The 19,021-nt window shown below is 43.2% G+C and overlaps 1 protein-coding gene across 2 annotated transcripts in view; it reads right to left on the reverse strand.

Annotated features, from left to right (window-relative positions):
• LOC124192334 (putative uncharacterized protein DDB_G0289963) overlaps positions 1 to 17,274 on the reverse strand; it is a 32,733-nt gene extending 15,459 nt beyond the window's left edge. The window contains exons 1-3 of one of the 2 annotated variants that reach the window (XM_046585550.1): positions 17,053 to 17,274; positions 16,771 to 16,908; positions 16,339 to 16,559 (exon numbers count right to left, since the gene is read on the reverse strand). Coding sequence is in view for 1 of the 2 variants with exons in the window: in XM_046585549.1 (XP_046441505.1) it covers positions 5,751 to 5,764 (14 nt within the window). In the remaining variant the exon portion in view is untranslated. Of the gene's footprint in view, positions 1 to 5,750; positions 6,474 to 16,338; positions 16,560 to 16,770; positions 16,909 to 17,052 lie in introns of those variants that run through there. The other variant, XM_046585549.1, reaches the window with a different exon arrangement.
• Positions 17,275 to 19,021: the final 1,747 nt, after the last annotated feature.

The following is a 19,021-nucleotide window of genomic DNA, read 5'->3' on the forward strand; positions in this document are numbered from 1 at the left end:
CTGTTTGATTCCGGCGCTCCTGTGTCCTGCGCTCATCAGTTGGGCTCCTGTCCGTATCGTCGATCAGAACCCAAGAGAAAGAAAACAAAAGAGGAGGAGGAATGTTGATGTTCCCTGCTTTTCGTCATCACCAAAACGCATTTTCTCATTTGTAACTCTGCGTTCGACTCTTTTCCCGATGTATTAGCCTCCTCCCTCCCTTTTCCCTTTCGAAAATCTCATCTTTCACAATCGGGAGAAGAAGAAGAAAAAAAGGGGGCCGCTGGTTTATCATTTATAATACCTCGCCACCCATCTTCCTTTTGATTTTTCCCAAAATAAAAATAAAAATAAAAACAAAACAAAACAAAACAAAAAATGTTTTTAAAGACGTCATAAACATTCCTTCACTGGGACGAGGGTGATCACGAAAGCAATGTCGAAGACATCACTGTGGATTCTCTGTTTCGGATTTCTTGGGGTTTTTGATTTTCCCACAGCAGCAAGTGAGTTGCAAGAGGGGGGGGGCCCAATCCATCAATTACTTGTAGGAGCCAGCGGACAGATCGTGACGTGGTGGGCATCGTCGACTACACAATTCACCGTGTGGAACTGTGTTTTTCCACAGCGCAGGCTGCTGGGGCTGAGAAACGAGAGATTCGATCGATACAATCAGAAAGGCTACAGCACACCATCACAATCATATACAAGATGTTAATGACGAACCCCCTGATTCCTCCGGTATATAGTAACTTATATGACTTATATTCCGGTGATGATGTGTGTGGCATAGGTTGAGTCTGTCAGGGATATGAATACGAGTTGGAAGCCCACGAAGGCCGCTTCTTCCTTGATGATTATTTGGCACGGGCACGTGTTCCAACCGATTGGAAGCGTTTCACGGTCGACATGGCACACACACACAGCACGTCATCACGAAGCGAACAAGATGATGCGACACGACATACACACACACACACATCAAAAGAAGAAATCAAACACATAAAAACCAGCTGCTGCTGCTGCTGTGGTTCTCTGCATTGGACGTATGACAAGCGATGGAATAACAATCATCACTCATTCTTTCTTTCTCTCTCTCTCTCCTATTCCGTAAGATTCTTCCGTCTATGGCAGCACAGCACACCCCCACCATCCAGCAGATTACAATCAGGGAGAAAGAAAAGCGTGTGGCAATTGGCAGCGCTTCTAAATCTACACGGTGGTGGTGGGGTGGAGGGGAGGGAGCAGGACAGCTGCTAATGAGGCGTGTAACGATTGAGCCCCCAACAGCAAATGCAGAGCAATAAGGAGGCCAGAAAGGCCCCCCCCCCCGCTCTACGAGGAGGTTAAACGAGCGTGACAAATACGGACCCTCTTTTCTATTTGGCGAATGTGTATGTACACACTAGATTCTATTTGGGACCCAAACTAGACTGTAATATTCCGAGGGTACAGAATATTGGGCTGGACGGAGCTGATAAGGTCGAAAGAAACAAAAACATTTGAGAGCTCCTGGACAATGAAGTGGATGGGTGGACTGCTGCTCAAGATTTTTCAGTTGGATTGGCTATCAAATTGTCCGGACATTTTTCATAGGCGTTAAAACATGTTAACAACGAAGGAGAATAACGGCAAATGTCACTAATGTTGAAAGATGGATGGAGCTGAAACGAAGCTGCTACAATTTGGGCGTGTACAGCCCAGAACGAACACCCGACAAAGTTTTGATTTGATTTTTCTTCCCTTCAATTTTGGTGTTTTGATTTCAAGTTGTGTGTACTGTGTAGGCCCTCGTCTTTGGACCATTTGACACCCTCGTCTACACCTATTTTCATATTATAAATCTCTTTCTCTGTCTCCTTTTGAACCCAGGCGGAAAAAAAAAGCATTTTGTCCGCGTTCTCCTTTTATTAGACAGCAAACAACATATCTCTTTTGATAAGTTTGATCAAGAAAAGAGACGAGGACTCAACAAAATCTTTTTATAGTCTCCTTTTTTTTTCTTCTTCTTTCCTTCTCTCTCTGTGTGTGTCTGCTGTGTCTGACTTTATCTGTCGCCTTAAACTCTCTCTCTCCTTGCTCGCACATTTGTTTGTATTGACGAAGTGCTAAGTCACTGGGGCTGATCAATGTGTACAGACGTCGTGACTGAGCCCTTTTTTTTTCTCTCTCTCTTCGTTCCTTCCATCTTTTTTTTATTTTTACGAGGCTCCTTAAAGCTCACGGCGGGGACTGCCACCTTCCATCGCAAGGTCCGTCCACCACCACCAGAGGAAAAGAGAGCCAAGTATTTTATTTTTTAAATTTCTTTTTGGAGATCTATGAAGGTGGAATGTGTGCACAGCAGCCGCGATGATGACAGTTGTGGGACCGGTCAAGTCGTGCGTGTTTTTGTGTCGTCTTTTTCGTTCTGTTCCTCATCATTTTCTTTTTTTAAATAATAATAAAAAAAAGCGACGACCTTTTTTTCTAGATTCTTTTTGTACATGTCCATCTCTGGCTGTCATCGGGAGAGGACTCGGCCCTCTGACCGTCCTTGATGGATCGCATTCTCTGCTCAACAGAGCTCCATTGGAAGGAGAGAGAAAAAGAAAAACCATTTTTATGGTTGAAACACTCCGAAGCAACACGATCGGCGTGATCGATTCCGTTGCCTTATTTAGGCCTAGTCACGGCCGGCGCGATCAAGTGGGCTCAAATGCTAGAAGGGGGCCGATGTTATAAGAGAGAGAGAGAGAAAAAAGTGAGTGAGAGGCTATATAGCGGTCCCGGGGTGTTGTTGGCATCTTGCTTTCCTTGATCCCCCCGCCTAGATAAAAAAGAAAAAAAAAAAAGAAGGCAAGAAGAAAACAACACGCCGGGCCTCTGAAACTGATAACACGACACCTTTCCCCACCTCACGGGTTAGCTACTATACTACTACGACTACTACTACTACAAAACAACTACCATTCCCCACTCTGTGTACTACGACTACTATACTACTGCACACACACGTAGTGATGTGTGTGATGGAACCATCAAATATTCAAATCAATTTCCACCATAAAAATGGAAACTTTTTTTCCTTTTCTTTTTCCTTTTATAATCCGAAAATGATTTTTTCATGGTTTATTTTTTTTTTTTTCCTCTTTGGGGTTATGCCTTGTGATCGTAAGTTTATTTTGGGATCGTGTGGATGGCCGTATCCCTACATCATCCTAAACTTCTCCGCCTTCGTCTCTCTCTCTCTCTCTCTCCCTCTCTATAAATATATTCGATTTTGACGAAATAAATAAGGACTGGCCGTTATTTGATTGGGCGGCGGTTGGCGCGCGGGCGATGTGGTAAAAAAGAAAATAAGGAAAGAAAAAAACAAAAATTCACTAAAAGGGAGGAAGAAAGTTCGGCTAGCGATTTAGGCACCAAACATAATCAAATGGAGATTTCAGAGTGACCTAATTCGATTGCGAGAGCGCCGAGTTCAAAACAGAAAAAAAGAGACGACAGATGAACACGTCAAAAATAAAATAAAAGCGCTGTCTTCTTATCACGATTTACCAAAATGAAACAAAAAGTAAAAAATTCCACAATCCATTTTATCCACAGTCTTGATAAGGTAACACATACGCACTAGGTTTTTTAGTTTTGAACCGACCCGCGGTCCGGCCGCACTTTTTAATTTCGGCGATGACAGGACACGGAAAGAATTGTGGAAAAAGAAAAAAAAAAGTAGATCGTCACCTGCCATTTTCTATCCCTCTTTTGTTTTTAACCGCTTGAAATATCCCCCGGGAAATGTGTCAGGTGAGATCTTCAGCACTAAAAGACACATTTATTTTTCACCAAAAAAAAACAAAAAATTTGCCCAACTTAAAAGAAGAAACTTGAAAAAAACCTAAATGATCTGTGTGGGCAAAATGTTTGCGACTGGAGCGGCGGTGGCGGGATCCTTGTAAGTGGGAGGTCCCCTTGAACAGTATTATATTTGTGCGCTATGTCTGAGTGAAATTTACCAGAGTACAGACTATAGCGAAAAAAAAAAGGGAAAAAGACAAAAGGGCCAAACTGGGTAAAATGAATGGATTTTTAAGCTGCCCCAAGAGTGGCTCGAAAAAATGCATAGAAGAGGAGGGCACCTCCGGAGAGGGTAGAAAAAGAGGCTTCCGTGCTCTTCTTTACTTTTTGGTCCATCCAGACAAGAGCGGAAGAAAACAAAAGGTGTTCCAAAATGAATCAATGTCCATTTGACCCTATACATACACACACACATGAGTGTATATAAATATATACTGGACATTGTGTGTTGTAGACGATCGACCCAAAAGTTTGACGGGTCAAAGATCGCTCAACATGCGAGAAAAATGAAAAAGAAAAAAAGAAGAAGACACAAAAACCATCGAAAAACTGAATAGCTCCCCAGGAGGTTTTGTCGTCTTCTTCCACCTCTGGCTGGAATGTGAGCGCGGCCCACATTTGCGATGATTGAAATCAACCGTGAGAGAATAGGTCGAAATATACAAACGGGACGACAAAGATAATGATGAACGAAATGGACGACCAAGAAAAAGAATAAAACGGAAATCTAAATCCCCACCGACTCGACTGATTAAATACAAAAATCTAAAGAGAGTCTCTCGTGATTTCACCACCTGGCGAGACGACGCGTCTCCATCGCAATCGGACGACGACAGTGGGTGGTGGACATTCACGCATTGCGACTCATTGATCTCGACACAAAAACAAACACACACATTCCAATTGCGATGCTGCCCTTGTCGCCCGTCGCCCGTCTCCCGGTGCCACCGTTTTTCTTTCAAAGATACGTCGAAGGTTACGATCGTAACTCGACACGCGCCAACGTGTACACAGACCCTTTGCTCCGAGGTTTTTCCCGCTAGGCTCCAATAGATACTCTACAGCAACGCTATGTGCTGCAGTCACAACATACCCTAACGTCCGTCACGAACGAAAATGCGACTCAAAGGTGAATAAAGAAATAATAACGCACAGAGAGAAAAACAGTTTCCAATGTCAGGGACGCGCGGCTGGGCCATCTCGGATAACAATTGTCGATCACTCTCAATCGATTACTAGACATCATTACCCTACACCTCGTATGCGTCCGCAGGACCAGGGCAGAATCACGTGGCCGAGCCATGACGAGGCGACCAAGGGATCAAACTGTAATTCGGAGGGAGGTCGATGAAATAACCTTTAATCGTTTAAGATTCAACGGAAGTTTTCTCTGCTCCGAGATAGAGCACGCGGTATGAATAGCGGGCACACACTCTGTATCGCTAACTAGGTGAAACGATTAAGGAGAGTCGTAAAAATTAAATCCTGAAATCTCGAAAAAAGAAAGAAAGAAGAAAAGGGGAATTTTCAAAAAAAGATTCGACTGCTGCAATCTCATCAACGATTTCGTTTCTTCTTCCTTTTTTTTTCTCCCAATTGTCCACAGTCATCCAATAAACGCAATCACCATGGCAACACCTTTGGAATGCGCCGATCCAGTTCCAGCCAGCTCGTCAGCTCTCGCTAAGACCCCGCGTGTGTGTTCTTATTAAACGTCGAACATTGGACTGATAATTCACACTGCGAGCAGCGAGCTACATGTCACAGGGCACATACAAGCGCCACGGGAGCGTCACGGGCGGACGTTGCGCAACGGCGCTGGAATCTGCGTCCAGTTCTCGGGTGTTACAGAGAGAAAGGAGAGTCGACGCCGAGTTTTCCGTCAGGAATAAAATTAAAATAAAAAGGGCAGAGAGTGTTGGGAAATGACTGACCTCTGAATGAACATGTGGCGCTATCCAGTCGGCATGAGGATTCCAGGCCGATACCTTGGTGTCGATGTGGAAACGGTGCCGAACGGTGACGGTGTAGATTCTCTGTGGGCGATGCTCCGGCCGACGGAGCGGAACAAGTCGACGAAGAAGAAGAAGACGACGAGTCGAAATTGGAAGGAAGACGAGAACAGGGGCAACAACAATGAACACAAGTGCACGTATGAATCCACATGGGCGGCGGCGGCGGTGAGGAGGGCGGCGGCGGCGGAAGCAGCGGCGCGATCGACAACGACGACGACGACGCCAGCAGCAAGTTCATCCGTCGTCCAACAACCGGGATCATGACCGCTCATCCAGTTCACGCCAAACCGTCCAAGCTCATCCAAGTCATCTCGTCGGAAAAAATCGAATCTTTTTCCTCCGTTTTTCTTTTTTCTTTTTTTCCGTTAACGATGGATTGCGCTGCACTGATGGACGAGGGTTCGTTTTTTTGTTTTGTTTCTTCTTAATCCAAAAAGAAAAGTCGAGCACTTTTGACGCGAGTCGGATAACTTGGTGGGGCCGAATAGACGGTGGAGAGTAGACGAGGGCTGAAACAAACCAGAAAAGTTTTGCGTTTTTGAGTCGACGTCCGTCTTGAACGCTGTTTCAACTAGGACTGAGCTGAAGGTACGATCCGACCAAGGTAGTATATGTATATACTACCTACCTACCTCTCTCTCGCTGTATGGGATGGCGATTGGGGGCGGGCGGCTGGGAGGACGAGGGGGGGGGGATAGGGGCCGCATTGGCTATCATATTCTTCTCTCTTTCTCTCATTCCCTTTTATTTGTCTCTTCTTTCTCTTTCGTTTCCGAAAACGACCGAAAAGAATAAACCAAATGTCGAAAAAAAAGCGAAAAAATAAAATAAAATAAAAATAAATAAAAAATAAAAATGTTGGAAGGTAATATACCTTCTCCACCCTCGCCCTCCCAAGCCTAAAACAAGTCCTCCTTCTCCTTCTCCTTCTTCTTCTTTTTCTTTTTCGCCTCTTTTTCAACAGCAACAACCGTCCACAGAGGGAGTAGCTATTTCTTCTTCCTAGTCCCTTATTCTTTTTCAAAAATGCGCCAGGTAAACGAGCGCACGCGCAACGTCTCTCCGGCTGGAAAAAGAGTATCTGGCTGGGCCAAATAATAATTTTTTTTCCGACTAAAAAAAAGAGCCAAAGAATTCGATCAAGATAACAAAAAAAAAGAGACAAAAAAACTAAAATAATTCTCTCATTACGAACAAACATGAGCGCGTCTTCTTTACAAAGAGATAAAAAAAAACAAAAATGTGATTTCATAGCCCCGTAGGAACCGTGCGTCGGAGCATTCCCCAGTTCCCGGCCTTGTTTATACAGCGATTATCTAATATTTAAACATTCAATTTCTTTTTCTCTCTTTCTCTCTCTGTGGGCTATATAGAGAGGCGTAGTTGTTGTCTTATGATTCGGTGTGGTGTTTTCAATCGACAAGACGAGAAAATGAACGGCGGCGGCGCGATATCAACATGCATCGAATTTCCATCTTTTTCTTTGCATTTTTTCTCTTACCCTTTCATCGTTGATTTATAAAAATAATACAATTTTTCTTTTTCTTTTTTTTTTCTCCCGTCATGAATATCATATGAAAATGACTGCACGCGAAGAAGAAAAGAAGAAGAAAATTAAAGAGCAGGAAAAAAAAATTTCCTCTGGGCTTTATTTAAAAAAAAAAAAAGATACACACACACACACAATAGACGGAGTGTGTGTAAAAGATTCCGGAATCGAATTATCTCGGCAAAGAAATAAACAACAATAAGGTAAGAGAAAAAAAAAAGAAGAAGAAATGAGCCGGGAATTATGCTGATGAAGTAGAATCCATTATATCACGTCCAAACAGTTGACAGCTGTTTGTGAGTGCGCGTGCGCGCTCACCTTTCACCATCACACACACATACACACACTGGGTTTTTTTGTTTTTTTTTGTTTCATTTTATTTATTTTTTTCTGTTGTTTTTATCATCAAACAGATCCAACAACAACAACAACAACAAAAAATGAAAAATGTTTGATTTCCCGTCCTGTTGTTTTTGTTGTGCGGATCGACTCCGCGGGATTTCTGCCGTTGACCGATTGTTACGGCCGCTGATGGCTGAGAAAAAAAAACCGAGTTGATAGAGTGATGAGTGATTGACCATTGAATCAAATAATCCCCAGCAACAACAAACAAACAACAACAACAACAAAAAACGGAAATTTTCCCAAACATCAAAATTTGGTAAAAAGATAAAAGATGTTGCAATCAAACGCTTTCCGAATTTGATACAAGTTGCTTACGATTATCCTGCCTACTACGTCGTACTACTCCGCAACATGTACTACGCCTCTGTACACGATTGCGGATGCGCTGGCATTGGACTGGATGGGCGACGGAGATCATAGATCACATTCGCAGGGCGCCATCCGGATGGCTGCCAACAGTTTACCATGGCTGACCCGGTCTCGGCCGGCGGCCTCGTATTCAATCGATTCCTGGAACGTGGACAACTTGTTGCGACAGCCAAAAACTTCCCGCGTGCACAATCTAGCCAGCCTACCTACGACTACTACCTGAAACGACCCCGCCGGCCAACGAGGCTTTAGCGCCGCTTTAGCGTCTTGCCGGACCAAATAAGGGCAAAATGAAATTACACGCTATAAAAGTCTGTCTGGTCTCTTGTCTGCTGCTGCTCCTGCTCCTGGCCGTTACCAACTTGAATAGACAAATAATATCCAGAGCCAAAAAATGATTCTTCTAAAAAAGAAGTTTTCCGTCCGGCTTTGGCTCAATGTACTTTTTCACTTTTTCAAACTGAGCGGCGCTAGATGTACATTCGATCGGCCGGAGTAATAATCAACTCACGACGCGAATCGAATTGTTTTCGACATTTGCAATGACAACCTTATGTTTTAAAGAAAACAGGAGAAACAAAAATCAAAAGCCCGGCCGTCTGTTGGACTGCTGGCGGGACTGATTACACACCACACAGAGCCCCCCTTACAGAAGCCGAATAACTGTCCATCTATAGATAGATAGATAGATAGATAGATAGATAGATAGGGCGAGAGAGACGATCGGGAACGCTGAGGGCGGGCAAGGTCGTTCGTGACTTTTCGAAACACAAACACCTTCTTCTTCTTCTTCTTCTTCTTTTACTCGACTCCTACTTTTTCGTGAGTTGTGTATAAGCTCTTAGCTTGTTATGGTCTTTTGTTTTGCTTGTCGTTTCAAATTTAACCGATTCGATCGACGCCTCTCTTCGTCATATTCGTGATTTATCGATCGATTACGTCTTCCACCCGTCTTCCCTTTTCATTATTTTTTTCTCTCCAGCGCATTTATTGGTTGTTAAGTTGTTATTCACTTTTTTTTAATGGGAGGTCGATCGTATCTACGTGGGTACGAATTGCATCCGACTAATATTTTTGAGCTCAATTTACACCGGCCTGATGATAGCGCAACGAGCGGGGCAAATGAGGACGAGATAAATGGACGATAAAAAGAAAGTTTCTTACATCATTTTTCACAAATGAATACATTTGGCGATTTTTGGTGGGTCTTAAAATTTTTCTGGCACCGAATTTCCCTTTGACTTTGCTGCTGGCCTTGCAACAGGTGGGAAACCGAAACCGTCCATCGCGGTCCCTCTGTCCCTCACACTTTCTCCCCTGTGATTAAGCAAAGAAGACAATTGCAGTCGGGGCCCATATGATGACGATAATGGCGACGACGGACGAGATCTTCATGTTGGGGGGTCAACGGTTCAACTTAAAAAAAAAAGAAAACAAGGGGATCCACTAATCAAAGTGCAGAGTGTCGAGTACACACATTATTCAAATTGCGGAGGGGCTTCGAAACAAGGTCCAGCCAACAATGGAAGAAAAAAAGTCGATATCCGCTCGTCTTTAAGACAATTAAGTGTTTGCTGCAAGCGTATTTCATTCGAACCTTTTCCTCTGTCCCTCTTGACCCCCCCCCCCCACTCGCCACCTTCACGTCTAATTACAATCATCTCAGCCGCAAGAAGGGGAAAAAGAAAAGAGAGTTGAGAAAAAGAAGCGAAAGAGGTACAGGTGGGAAATGGATCCCTTGTCATCACGACCGAACGGTGCATATAGCCAAGACAAGTGTAGTAAGTATATACAGGTCCTCAGAGTGGAAAAGATCTAATACCTGTGTTTGTTTTTGTTTTTATTTTCAAACACCCCGCCGAAATCTTAACGGCCCCTCACCCGACATCGAAATTTGGCAGACTAAGAAATTCGAATTCCCCGCGCTCTTTATTATATAGCCTCTTGCTCGTTGGAGTACCTCAAACAATTCCTCTTCAAAATATAATACCGTTGCTGTTGTTTCGCCCGATTTCGGCGATTCGAATCTGAAATGACGGCCGTGACTCGACGTTTCGTGAAAATGTTGACTATAAAAAAGAAACGAACGAGAGAGAACTCGACCAATCGACGTGTGTTGTTGAAGGAAACCCAAAAATGATGGCCTTTTGGAGAGGGCGCGGATCGAACGGAGCTCCTCACTATTACGATACTACTACAGACAGTCGCCCTTGGGAAGTGAAAATAAAATAAAAAAAACTGAAACGCTTTACGATAATGGCTCAAACGTCATACAGAAATGGAAGAGAGACTCACTCCTGTGCTGCTGGACGGAGGGATAAGAATTTTCTTTTCTTGTTTTTTTCTCTCACGGAGAAACGTTTGAACCCGACTCGACTCTATCAGCACCCCAGCGGTCAGCTCGGTTTCCTCCATAAGTTGGTCGGGAAACATTTTTATGATTTTTAGTTTTTTTTTTTTTTCTTCGCCCGTCTGGAATGTGCGTGCCCATCTTGGTCATCAGTCCCGAAGTGATGAGGGCGACTGCGTATGACTCCCGCCGGACTTTGTTGACGCCTGCGGATTCTAATATTGAAAAACAAAAATTCACACATCTTTTTCCCCCCGCCAATCCGTCGTAAAGAAGTGAGTCAATGTTTTGGCACAAGTTTCCTCGTCAGTTTTGACGGGGCCACGCGCGCGAGCGTGGGCCGCCCATTCTCTGTCGATGCGTAAACGCGTCCGGTTATAACGGTGATGCCATGGTGTACAGCTAAACAGTTTCTCTCTCGGCCCGGGCCAGGTGTCAACAGATGATCTCACTGTTATTTGCCCAGATCAATCAAAATGAGACTCGGCCGTGGATGAAAGTCTGGAAACGGGTATGACGCGTCTGACGCAAATCCTATCCATCGGCCAATGTAAAACAACGCCACTACACCGCGCAGCGTCCGTCTGTCTGTTTGTCTGCCTGTCTTCTTCTCCCGTGTTTGATTATGTTAATCAATGAACGGAATGGCCACGTGCGAACCGGATGAAGTCGAAAGGTGCTAAGCTAGGCGAAGAAGAAACCTGTTGTGGGTGTCGTCATCCGCGAACGTCCTTGTCCGGCCTTGATGGGGGGCGTGAATAATAAATAACACGACTTTTCTCTCTCTCTTCTCTCTCTCTTTATTATTCTCCGGTCGTCCCGGGTTATTCTTTCCTTTTCTTTTTCTCGTCTTCACTGCGGGAGTGAATCGCTGCAGTTGTCTGTACTGCAATATCATCGCCGAGCTGCCCGTTTAGTCACAGCTCATTCGAAAATTTTGACGACCGGCCCGTCGCGACGGCCAGGCGTCGGGGCACCAGCGTCGGACTTGTTGTGGAATTCGTTTTTTTTTTTTTTTGGGCCCATTCCGGTTGGCTGCGTCATTTGAACGATCGCGATCACGGCGTAGAGGCATTATCGTACGACCTTCAGCCTTCTGGACCTGTAAATATTTTTTTTTTCTATTTTCGTCCTTTGCAGTTGCGATAGTAGAGTTACACAGTTTCACATTTGATAATGGGGGAAATGTTGAAACAGTGACGGGAAAACCCGAAAACAAAAAACCCGATAGTTTCGGATAGTCGTCGCCCATTGAACGAGAAAGTACCAGATACTTTGTCTCGGTGGCCCAGCAGTTGTTCGCCCCACTGATGCCCAGTCTGTACAGGCGTGAATAACAGTAAATCCCTTTCCAAACATTTGAACCAGTGGCAGATTAAATTTTTCACTTTGGAATTGAGTAAACTTTGCACAAGAGCTCAGACAATCGAAAGGGACTCTAGAAAAACCCCAGGAATTCCATAGGAAAGTTTATTTTGACTGCGTCGTCAAACTGGACAAGTAGTGCGGTACTATATCGTGTTATTCAACACAGACAACTCTTCCCGAAGACGTGGCGCCCAGTCCAGCAAGTCACACAATGCTCGGATTGCTACACTATTTTGGCTGGACTTTATCACCTAGTCGAGGGGAAACAAAAAAGGGGAATTTTGCATTTAGAATTTTGACAGCAGATTAACGAACAACAGTTTTTTTTTATTTTATGAACACGTAGCTGCCTCCTCTCTTGATTCCCCCCCCTCCCCTCTTGATTATCTATGCGTTACGTGCAGTTGATCAGCAGCATTGGCAACTATCAGAAAGTAAAAAATAAAAAAAATAAAAAGAATTTCGGAGCGCCCGCCGTGATGGATCGGTTTAACACGCACACACAAGGGGGAAGATCGGTTGGCGTTATACGAGCCGCTAGATCCTTTTGAGTGGGATTTTTACGATTTCGCGGAAAAAGATTTCCGCGAAAGCGCATCGAGAAAACATTCCACGCCATGGCACCCCGTGCCAAGAAAAGAAAAAAACAAATCAACAAAAAAGGCGATAGAAACAAACAAATCCCAGCTAGTCAAAATGTACCGAAAATAAATTACATGCGTCTTTTGATGGGCGAATATTACATCTCTAATTATACACGCCGTGTGCTATTAAATGCGAGCCCGGCTATAAATACTACACAAAAAGTGCGACATCAAAATGCCTCATTAATTCCAATTTCAACTGAAATCATCAAAAAAGAAAAAAAAGAAACAAATGAGACGACGAGATGATAAAAAGGCAAACAAACAAAATAAAAATACGATTTCAAAAGGTTTCCTTATATAACCGAAAGGAAAAAGAAAAAAAAAAATACAACACGCACTAAAAAAGAAAAAAGAAAGAAGAAAGAAAAAAAAAGGCGGCGGTGGACGCGTGACGATCCGTCTCGCGTATTTGACGTTTCACATCAACGCGCTACACACGGAATATATATCCCCCCCCCATCATTTGATTTGATTATTTCGTTGTTGTTGTGTGTGTGTGTGTGTTTCGGTGTTGGGTTGTTTTTTATTTTTTCGTTTCTCTTTTTCATTTGTTGATCGAAGAAGAAGAAGAGCCACTTTTTCCCGTTGTGAAAACGGACGGAGAGAAAAGAAGCCGCGTCGTTTATTTCCCCCCCGAAAACCCAAAAATGGAAAGAAGAAAAAAAAGGAATAAATAGCCCGTGCATGTATAAGAGCCCTGCGAGTGTATGTGTGTGTGTCTACAAAATGACTGAGGAATTCATTAGCATACAAGGAAATGGTGAATACATCATCACCGATACAACACACACACACAGACGGACACTGTGCCGGTGTAGACGCCGTCCTTTCTCTTTTTCCTCTCGATGAGAGCGCGCGTCCAGCAGCAAATCAAAGAAGAAGCGATTTTCGCCCATCGCTCGGCCAGCCAGAGAGCTACTTTGTGTTTCTATTCCCGGCCTCACGAAAGTTCAAAATTAAAAGGAAAAAAAGAAAAAGAAGGAAAAAAGAAGAAAAATCCCCGCCGTGATCCGAAACCATTATTGGATTATTTATTTGACGGCTCGTCGCTTTATTGGATTATATATATATAGAAATATATATCTATGTATACTGCATGTGTTATGTGTATATATATATAGATGTATATTTAGCTACACGGGGACGACGACGACGACTAGCCGGCGAGAGAGAAAAAAAAATAACGTACTTCATAAGAAGTCTCGGTCGTTCCCGAAAGAAAAAAAAAGGAAGGAGAGAAACTTTCGGACAGTCGAACTGAAAGAAGAAAAACTCGGGGCCTCTTTTCGGACTGTACAGCTTTTTCTGATTGCCTCTCATCACGCGGCACTTTGGTATTTTTGAAGCCCCGAGACTATCGGGGCTCGACGACGACGCAATCGATATCGCCTCTTTTCGCTGGGCTGACCTTCCAAAACTTCTATAAATACATGCGCGCATCCATTTAGATAGTTTAGTTTAACAGTAACATACAACTCTTCTCTCTCTCTCTCTTTTCATTCGGTTGCTGAGTTGTTGTTGTTGTTATATACGTCTGAAATGTTAGATATGATTTTTTTTTCTTGTTTTGGGATCTGAGAAAACGTTTGCCAAATGTCGACCGCTGTGAGAGAGATGAGAGAACGACTGTTAAAAGAGAAACAACCGCGGGAACGTACCGGTACCGGCGACGACGACTCTGCGAATCAAACAAAACAAAAAAAAAAAATATGCGAAACATTCCAAGCCAATTTTCAGCGCAGACATAGTAACCCCGCCGCACGATTATTAGCGGCGCCTGCCATTTTTCTCCCAAAATTTGATTGCCAACAGATATTTCCTTTATTTCTGGTTGTTGTTGAATGTCTAAACACACGGCGAATTATTCACGGAACGAAAGCGATTTGTCACTATGCGTGTGCAGATGAATTTTTTATAAAATAAAACCGAACGGTGTTGTCTGTTGCGTCCCGACATGATATTACGTAAACTAAACAAAACAAAACAACAAAATTTTGTTAAGGTGGAACGACGAGACAACGTGAAAAACGCGTGCGGAAATCTGGGGACCGAGAGATGATGATAATCTATTCACTCACTTCTTATCGCCAAAAAAGTTTACGTCTCTTTGCTGCAGTTCAATAAAAATCTTCCGACGCCATCCAGCCGTTCCACGAAAGATGAAGGAATATGACTAGCGAGTCGTAACAATCTTGGCGCCCACTTCCAAGACAATTCAACTGAATTTTGTTTTTTTTTTTATTTTTATGGAACATTGAAAACAATTAGCATAAAAAAAAACAACAACATCAAGCTGCTCTCTCTCTCTCTTGGTGTCTGTCAGCAGCTGAGAGAAGAAACATCATCTCATCTAGCACCGTTTGCCAATTATTCGTTCGTTTCTTTCTTTGATTCTTTTCAAAAATGGACCCGAGACGCAGAGTTTTGTTTCGTTTTCTGCGTGAATTATTCAACACTCCACGTGATGACGCTCATGTCTACCATAAGGCACCAGCACACACAGTCACAGGTAGTGTGTGTAGACCCTGCCTACACGCGTTCAACTTCTCCTTCCACCTTGTTGCCGACGTCCGACGCCGCCGTCTGTACAGTTTCCCTATTTGTTATTTTCCTTTTTTTTTCTCTTTTATTTTCTTGGGGGCAAAGATTTTTCGTCTTCTTTTTGGTTGTTTGTTATTTGACTTGGAAATGAACCGAAAAATGAAGAAAAAAAATGGTTAGCGGCCAGCCGTGAAACTTGAAGCCTCGTCGCGGGTAACGAGACATACACACACGGTCCAGGCGAGGCGGTGTTGCGACCGAGGGGAGAAAGAAGAAGAAGAAGAAGAATCTTTTTCTTATTTCTTTTTCTGCTTACTTGTAACATCGTTTGGCGGCGGCAATAGTGCGGGAACCACATCGCATCTCACACACTCCCGCCGTTTCATCACAAATAGACACACCGAGAAAAAACGAAGAAGATTTTCTGGTCGGGGGAGGAAAAGTTTTCTCCGATCTTATTTGAATTGTACGTGTGCACCTCAGATCAACGTGACACGCCGGGAATAGATAGATAGATATGTATATACACTTTTTGAACGGAGACTCTCTCTCTCTCTCTATAATGTAGAGTCTCTCTCTCTTTCTCTCTCTCGGTTGGCCTCTGGCGGCCATAGAATTCGGCGTCAATAGATTCGACAAACAGTTGAAGAGGAGAACCGGAGAAGGAGGCCGCCGAAGCCAGACACACGGCAGATTTCTTCTCACGGCCGCCACTGCTGCCGACAACGGCAACTTTACATAAAACGATGGAAAACACAAGCGAAGAAAGACAAAACAAAAAGGGAGAAACAAGAGAGAAATGAAGAAGAAGAACTCGACCGCCAGCTGAGAGAAATATTCAAAGCAACCAATTGACTATTAGTCACGAAAAGGGGCACAGCCAGTCCCAACGAAAGAATTTAGCCCCTCGATTTCTTAATAGAGTAACAAAATCGTAGGCAGATAAGTTCATCATTTAATAAAATGACGAGGTGCCGGTGTGGCGGCAGGGCCCTCTTGGCCATCAAATTTTCCAGTTGCACTTTGATCGAAGTGTTTCAAGTTAAAATATTTTCCGAATTTACCAACAGAAGTTGTGAGGTACAAAACAAGCCTGATCTGCAGTCGTTCTATAAACGAGTTAAATAACATCCTGGTAAAATAACATCCTGACTGAGCAAACAAAAACAGTCTCAGTCAACCCCATAGCACAGGAATAATCGTACTCCGTTACTATTTAACTATTTATAACCAACGCCATCAAATAGTCGAAGAAGAATAGAGAGAAATGTGTCCTACCTTTATGCCTGGGAAATACGGCCAGACATCCACAAGTCCTCCATCCATCCGCTGAGAAGTTGAATCCACTAGGCGGAATTAGAGAAAAGGGTGTCCTCGTGAATACCCCCACACTCTCATGGGTGTACACGAGGACAGAGAAGATTTGAGGAAAGAGGAAGAAGATATCCGTAGCTTGAACGACATCGGTTGTTTCTCCAATGAAACGGGATGCTGTTTATCTAATAAAAAAATAAAAGATGGGTTACGAAAAACATTGGCAGAAACAACAAGTGAAAAAGGGAAAGTTGAAAATGAGACAGTGGGTGTATCCTAATTGTTAATAAACGGGAGAATTTAAGGTGTACATGCAATTGACTGTATGTATGCAAGCATCATCAAAATATCTAACAAGTCACAGGTTTATAAAAGTAGTAACGAAAATCATATTACCCAAGCGATGATGAAATGAGTTGCTGCTGATGACAGGTGACCACCAGGATGATGACAGACCAGCACAAGCAAAATTTGCACATGTGGTTGTTACGATGGCTGGCTCAGGACTCAAATCAGCACATAGGAAAGGGTTACCTAGTGAAAACAAACTGCCATCAATAGGGGGCTTGTTACATGGCAAATGCTAGTCAGAAACCAACATTACACACATTTAGAACATGTTTAACTCTTTTATTTGAGCTCCCCAAATTATTCTATTGTATTCCTAATTTTATTTACCCGCCAAAAACAGCGTGAAGTGGAGAGCGTTGAGAGTCGCGACATCAGTAACACGACACGACCACCACATTTTTGTAATTTTATTAGTTATACTATTCCACGCTTTTTTTCGTGCAGTCACACACGTTTCCCAAAAAGTTATCGTTCCGTTTTCTTTGTAAATTACAACATTGAACGTCGTCCCTTTCTCCGAAACTTTGAAACAAACAAAACGAGAGCTGAGAGCAGACGACACTAATCTTTTAATTGGTTACAGTTAAGATATCGATCGATAGAAATTATTAATCGACCCCAAGCAGATAATTACTGCAGATAATGATAACAATGTTCAGATAACTTGACTTGAAGACCGAAACACAATTGAAAACCAAGAGGGAATAAAAATAAATGTGATATGGGTTTGATAATGGGAGCGATCCTCTGTGCTACGCATTCAAACAGCTACCGGCTGCGTTTATTTTTAAAACTTACGGGGAAATAAAAGGATTCGAAGCCGGCGACGATGCCTGTTATACTTGTACGACTACCTACTACACACCACACACTCTTTAATCATCTTTATCTCTCTCTCTGATGGGCTCTTACGTATGATATACAATGCAACTTGTGTCTGAACCCTGGGCCGGCGTGTTGATGGGGTCGCCTTTGCTCCTCAGCGTAGCTCATTTCCCAATCTCTTAAAAAAAGGAAATTATTATTATTATTATTATTACGAAGCGCAGATGGAATGTTTTGTGTGCCTTTGGTTGCCTCTTTGATTCTTTATATGCTCGTTTTTCCCCTCTAGGATTCCGACATTGATTACCCCCAAAAGCTGTCGGGTAGCAACACCTGCACAACGATTAATCAACGCGCTGCTGGTCGTCGCGTCCTCTTCTTCTTCTTCTCGGCCCTTTCGACCGCGGTTATGTTGATGTTGAATTCGAAAAAAAAGGGCCGAGACAAGACAAAAAAAAAATACAAAAATACAAAGTGGAGATACATTTCTCCACTGTTGGGGTATTAGAAATTCCCCCCTTTCTATAAGGGTTTGACCCCCCCATTTTCTCGTCGGTCCCATTTACAATCAGCGGTTATGGCTTTGCTAATGTTGGGCCAATGACACGCGCAACTTTTTCCATTTCTTTTTCTCTTCTCCCCGGTTTGTTGTTTCCATACATGCAGCAGCGGTGGGAATCTCATGAACAATGAAAAGCGAGAGCGATATATTTATAAAAAGAATCGTATTTAGAAAGAACGGAATGTCCCATCACACATGTTTTCATGAAGTTTCGAAAACCCCCCGCCCACACACCCAACAAAACATGCAATCAAAAAGAGCGGGGGGTTTGAAATAACACGCTTAATTTTCAACCTGGAAATATTTTGATTGCCCAGCAAGTTTCCCCCTCCCTATTTCTGTTATATATGTTTTACATATTCTCTGCCGTGTTTTTATTGTTGCACATCACCACATTTTCCGTGTGTGTCATGGCCGCGGTTCGTTTGTAAATAGATATACACAGCATAGAGCCGGCAGCCATAAATATATCATGATCATGTACACATTGACGTATTCAAACGTAAATAATAATAATATACAGACTAATATTCTCCTCTCAAGGTAATAGTTGTAGTAGTAGGCTAGTGTAAGTGTTTGATCGTTCAACAGACGAGCTCCAGAGATACGATTTGTTTTTATTTCGACTCATCTCCATCAAATGCGTGTAATATATAACTCCCGGACTACTGCTTCTTCTTCTTCTTCTTCTCGATCCTCCTACTCGTATTTTTATCTCTTTTCTTCCCCCCTTTTTAAATAATGGGTCTATTGACTTTGTAATGGGGTTATTACATGTATATAAAAAAGACTTATGACTCGACTCCGACTGGCGCATTCCACTGCGGCTGTGATCCGGCGAACGCTCGACAGCAGCAGCCGCACGTGAAACAGGTCGACGTCTCGAGGGCGATGAATAATCATGTGGCT

The sequence above is a fragment of the Daphnia pulex genome, chromosome 4 (assembly GCF_021134715.1).
Source record: "Daphnia pulex isolate KAP4 chromosome 4, ASM2113471v1".
In the NCBI taxonomy this organism is placed as follows: Eukaryota; Metazoa; Arthropoda; class Branchiopoda; order Diplostraca; family Daphniidae; genus Daphnia; species Daphnia pulex.